Source organism: Penaeus japonicus, unplaced genomic scaffold (assembly GCF_977035675.1).
Source record: "Penaeus japonicus unplaced genomic scaffold, GWHDUDI00000001_assembly GWHDUDI00000032, whole genome shotgun sequence".
Classification (NCBI taxonomy): Eukaryota; Metazoa; Arthropoda; class Malacostraca; order Decapoda; family Penaeidae; genus Penaeus; species Penaeus japonicus.
In genome coordinates, this window is record NW_028234434.1 from 1,001,914 (window position 1) to 1,007,821 (window position 5,908).

At 43.0% G+C, this 5,908-nt stretch overlaps 1 protein-coding gene across 1 annotated transcript in view; it reads right to left on the reverse strand.

Moving 5' to 3' along the window:
• The window catches only part of LOC122260363 (uncharacterized), a 4,994-nt gene extending 1,380 nt beyond the window's left edge, over nt 1-3,614 (reverse strand). Inside the window, exons 1-5 of the mRNA XM_086556151.1 lie at nt 3,609-3,614; nt 3,453-3,508; nt 2,849-2,970; nt 2,400-2,482; nt 1-1,810 (exon numbers count right to left, since the gene is read on the reverse strand). The exon at nt 1-1,810 is cut by the window's left edge and continues 1,380 nt beyond it. Coding sequence (XP_086412277.1) covers nt 1-1,810; nt 2,400-2,482; nt 2,849-2,970; nt 3,453-3,508; nt 3,609-3,614 — 2,077 coding nt within the window. The remainder of the gene's footprint in view (nt 1,811-2,399; nt 2,483-2,848; nt 2,971-3,452; nt 3,509-3,608) is intronic.
• Between the last annotated feature and the right edge of the window lie 2,294 nt (nt 3,615-5,908).

Below are 5,908 nucleotides of genomic sequence, written 5' to 3' on the forward strand. Positions count from 1 at the left end.
GCTTTATGTTATGACCCTTTCCATCACTGAGTGTTACTGGAACACCGTGTTCATCTGTTAGAGTGACTGTATTTTGATGAGAATCCACGACACCGAACCCGTCGCTGACCAAGGAGCGTCTCCGCCTGAAAGATCTACTCTCAGGGGCAAGGGTGACTGGCAAACCATTTTCGTCGAACACTGGCTCTCCCGATGGCTTCTTTACAACCATCATACTGTCTTGAAGTTGAACAGTCACTTTGAAATCCTCTATTATCATATTTTTATTGCCAGCTTCTACAGGGACAACATTGTTATCGTCATCGACAACAGTCGCAGGAGAACCGTTTACGTTCAACAAGTTGACTGTGTTGCCATTTCCATCTACCAAGGCGTTTAAAGAAACATCTGTAAATGGTCGCCTGTCAACAGGTTTTGCCTTCAGCAGATTTCCATCTTCGTCTGCTAATGCTTCGCCATTCTGCACTAGAATATCTTCCCCTGATGATCTCTTCGTAATGGAAATAATTTCCTGGGTAACCTCTAAATCTGACAGTCCTCCGTCAAGTTCAAGGCGATTGCCTTGAGAATCATACACACTCGCAGGCAACCCATCACTCGCCACTAAATTAACTGGCTTATCCTCTCCATCGACTATACTGTAGATATCCGATAGCGATTTTGCGTAACTTGCCGGCATAACAGTTAATGGTGAACCCATTTTGTCCAGCAGAATTCTGCCTTTTTCACTCTGAACCACATGCCTTCCCTCAGTGAACACTATTACAGCCACTGAAGATTCCCCTATGTTCAAAATGTGATCACCGGCCACCACATCAACCTTGTTACCCGATACGTCTACTATTGCCACCTCAACATCCGAGGCATTGACTAACGTCACTATTACGTCATTGCCATCAACGATAGCGTTTGCCAGGGACGACGATCGTCGCCATCGGCGTCCGACGTGGGGCGCGTTTTCCTCTTCGCTGGATATTTTGACAGCATCTGATTCGAATATTCCACTGCCGTCTTCTGACGTCACTGGTAAAAGCTGCACAACTGGCGTTTCTGTAGCAGTGACTTGAGGGGCGACTGGAACAGCAGCCACAAAGGGCACTCCCTCAGAGTTTTGAATATGCAACGGCCCCTCCGCGTCCACAAGTGTTATTGAACTGCCATCAGCCTTCACAGTTACCTTAATGATACTCTCTTCTGGGTCACTCGACGGCGATTGGTGGGAATGTACCTCAAGATCTGGAACAGTGGTGGGTGTGACCACTCCCAAGACACCGCTTCTGCCTGTATCATGTCCAGCCAGCACTTTCAAACCGCTGTCATTTAAAATAATGGTCGGACCCCTTCTCGTTTGCACCAACATCAGAGGCTTATCTTCGTTTAAAACAACATTGCCATACCTGTCCTTTACAATGCTTACCGAGTCGACAGATGATAGCACGGCATTGGTAGAAACTGTGTCACTTGAATCTAGAACTGACCTCTTTATTTTCTTTGTTGCTACGTTACCAACGCTGTCATCTAGCAAATATATATTCTGGGACTTTGGAAATCTCGCAGAACCTGTTGCAACGATCGTCACGGCATCTCCTTCCACCACTGTTGCACGATTGCCCTCTGCATCCACAGGAACATTAACAGGACTTCCGCTCTCTATTAAAAGTACACGGGACGCCTGGGCGGTCCCGGGCTCATCCTTTCCAGGAGGAGAGATCCGGGGTCTGTCGACGGGGCTTCTGCAGACGCGGGTGTCCGAACATGCGTCGTCGCAGCATTTGTCTGTCGAGGCGCAATCGGCATCAGTGCTGCACACCTGCGATAAATGAAAATCGAGGTGAGACACTTGTTTGACGATATGTTAGGTGGCCTAGCGCTACTGCTGTAGAAAACGAGGCTCAACATGTAAGAAAAACAAAAGGTGTTTAACATTTAATATAGTTTAGGAAAGTAGTGAAGGCATGGCGACATGAAATGCAGTTAAATGTACCTTTTGCGAAATTGGCCCCAAAGAGTGAAGCTCTTACCCTGCCCTGATAACTTTTATCACTGTAGATTTTTTCTAAACCAAAGCAATAGATTGGAGAGAGAAAAAAATAAAATAAAATAAAGGAAGGAGAGACAAGAGAGAGAGAGAGAGAGAGAGAGAGAGAGAAGAGAAAAAAGAGACAAAAGAGAGAGAAAAGAGACAAAAGAGAGAGAAAAGAGACAAGAGAGAGAGAAAAGAGACAAAAGAGAGAGAGAAAAGAGACAAAAGAGAGAGAGAGAGAGAGGGAGAGAGAGAGAGGGAGAGAGAGAGAGGGAGAGAGAGAGAGAGAGAGGGAGAGAGAGAGAGGGAGAGGGAGAGAGAGAGAGGGAGAGAGAGACAAAAGAGAAAGTTAGTGGCCCCTCGTTTGGTGTCCCACCTTAGCCTTAGGCTGCTGCGCGAGGTGGCTGGGCAGCGGGCAGGGCGACCGGGCCGGAGGGCACTCACTGGTACTTGAAATTTCTAGGAGAAAAAGGGGTGCCATGATTAGACACCTATTTTGGGGTAGTGATATTTCTTGGAGTAGTTAGTGAATTTCCTGCATATATGGTTACGGCAACGAGTTTGATCGATTTCTATCTTCAGAGTAGTTAAGAGAAAATTTGCAAAATCATCAACTCATCGTAATTCTTTGGGATTGCATATTGCATATCTGTAATGTCTTTATGTATTCATTAATTTTTTTTCTTTAAACTTCGATTATATATATCTATGTCTGTATCTATCTATCTATATATATATATACACACACATACATACAATAGTAATAATGATGATAGTAGTAGTAGTAATAATAATAAATGATAATAATAATGATAATAATAATACCTTCTCCAATGGGATGATGCACAGTGCTCTCTAAATCTCCAAGAAATTCTTTTGCTATCCTGCAACAGTAAGGCCTCTCGTTGGCATCGTTGTTGGACTTGCAGTAATGAATGCAAGAGTACCTGGAATTCACCTCAGACAATAATTGCAGAACCTCTTCTACGCATCCGTCGATAAACATTAATCCGACATACACAGTGCGTGTAAATTCGGTTCCTTACAAGATTAAAGTTTACTTGAAAAATCATTAGACGTTGAAAGAAAAGGACTGTGAGCTCCATGCAGGGAGCCAAGCCTTTCCCTAGAATAAAGCACCGACCCTCAAGAGCTATTTTGCGTCCTGACATCATGATTAAATGATGCCCAGATAGGGACGCTGGAATGTCACTTTTCACTGATGCTTATAAAGTCGTATGCTAATAGATTTCAAGGTATATGTATGCCCTTGAATATGTTTTCATCATATCATGTTAGTTTTATATTAGAAAAAATGCCATCTTTCTCATAAAGCATACGAAGAAATCTTGGGAAATCGAACTTGATAAGTGTGAGCAAGTTCTTTATGATATATTTCAGCCCTGTTTCAACAATGCTCTGTACTTACTCATAGTTCGAAACTGCATATCCGGCCACACTAGCCGCTGCCGCCGCGAGCATCAACTGTAAAATATTTAAAATTGAACAACATTCAAGTGCTAGTTCAGCATTACACAGCATGCAAACATGATAAATTCATACACACATTGCCTGAAGCACATACCTTCATTCTTCGTATGTAAACAAATAAATACCAACCGAGGTTAATCGCACATTTATCAATTATTTCAATATTAGCTAAAAAATGCTATGAATTACTTATACATTACACATGAATGCAAGTACATGCCAATGGCAATGGTGATAGTAATAGTAGTAATAGTAGTAATGGTAGAAGAGTAGTAATAGTAATGGTAGAAGAGTAGTAATAGTAATGGTAGAAGAGTAGTAATAGTAATGGTAGAAGAGTAGTAATAGTAATGGTAGAAGAGTAGTAATAGTAATGGTAGAAAAGTAGTGATCGTAATAGTAGAAAAGTAGGGATCGTAATAGTAGAAAAGTAGGGATCGTAATAGTAGAAAAGTAGGGATCGTAATAGTAGAAAAGTAGTGATAGTAATAGTAGAAAAGAAATAATAATAGTAATAGTAGTAATAGCAATACTTGTAATAATATAATAGCATTGCTATCACGGTTTTATGAAAGCGATGAAATAAGTTATACCTATGGACAAGATGTTTGGTACAAAAAAAAACACTTGACTAACAGTTACCACTAAAGCATGATGAATCATTTGTTCTATTTAGGCAGACATCACGCAGCCCAACAGAGTTTGACACCCTGAGAGTAACAAAGGTTATCATTATCATGTCTAGGGCGAATTATTGTACGATGAGTTAATCATTGTCACATCCGTCTGTGTGCAAATAATTCTAAGGTTTAATATTTTGTATTGTATATAAGTATGTAGTTTTCGTCGTGATTTATTAGTTAACACGGATTCCATTAGTTTGAGCGCCCTGTAGGTAGGTCTCTCACCCCGACGTAAAAACTACGGTAGCAAACCGTTCTTGCAAATGGAGCATTTGTCCCCAGGTGTGATGCAGGAAATGAAAACGAAGAATACTACAGACAGTTCTCTCCTACCCGCAGAATTCAACTCTTTACAGGAGGTACCGTGGAACCAAACAATGGCCTTTTATCCATTTAAGGAAAAAGGAAAAGCCAGGCATGTAGAGCAGATCTGAGCTTGGTCCTTACACACTGCTATACCTAGCCACAGAAGTAACCACCAGGGGAAAGTGGAATCTCACGAACTTGGGCGGGGCTCGAGCTGCCTACCACGGGGATGCGAGACCGACGCACTACCTCTGTACTAGCCACCACTAGAAGCCAGCGAAGTGGCTGGGAGGCAACGTGTATCCGAGGAGAAAGTGAAAATGAAAAACATTTTTCCCTCTTTGGTGCATTGCCTCGAAGTCAAAAGATGACCTTTATTTCAACTGCTATGAACCACCACAAATGCAGGAAAAATGAAAAGAAAAATGTTTATAAAACATGAGCATGGCACACAACCTGGCTATGCTCCTGATCCTTGACGGCAATGTCCACTTAGCATTTTGGAAACCCTCATTGGGGAGTCGGGGGCAAGCTCCTGGTCTGGATGTGGGACTCCCTCAAACAGATCTGTCAAGGTCACGATCTAGGGATGTCCTTCCGAGTACCAGATACTTGAAAATGGGACACCTCAAGGTGGAGTTCTTAGACCAGGCTCTTTCAGGGCCATTGTGAATAATGAACTCAATTTAAAGCACCCAGGGGTGTGCAGGATAATCTATACAGATGATCTTGCTCTCATTTCCACTGGAGAGTGAGTGTAAGGAGAAAGCCCAGCATTGTCTAGATCTCTTGTCTGAGGAATACTTCAGAATAGGACTAAAGCTCTCGGCAGTTTCCGAGATTGGACGTCCAAGGTTTTCAGTTAGACGTCCAGAGATTGGACCTGGAGTGGGTACAGGTCTTTTAATACTTGGGGGTATGGGTAGACCGGCAACTCACCTTCAGCATGGAAATATGTTCATGTAATCCGTCCTCTCGTAGATAATGCGCCTATTGCTTTGATTACTGCTACACCAACTCCCAGGCTTGAACTGGTCCAAATTAAAGTTGCCAGGATTATTCTGGGCATCCCCAGGTGGAAGAAACTTCTCAATCTCCACATGGAGGCACATCTTCCCCCTGGACACCCATACTGATCAATTGGCGGCTTAGTTCCTCACTAGAGTCATTCAGGTTCCTCAGACAGGTTCTGCAGCACCTCAGGTGCCGGCTATGCAGAGGAGGTCGCCATAATGGGCGCCCTAGACCATGTGTCCCGAAAGGGGGTGTGTTATTCATAATGGTAACACTTATAACCACTATCCTTATACTAGCACAGCTCATTCTCAGCCAGGTTAGTTGTATCATTCTTAAATGGGTCCCTCGCCACATTGGCGTTTGGGAGAAGGAATGTCAATACCATCCC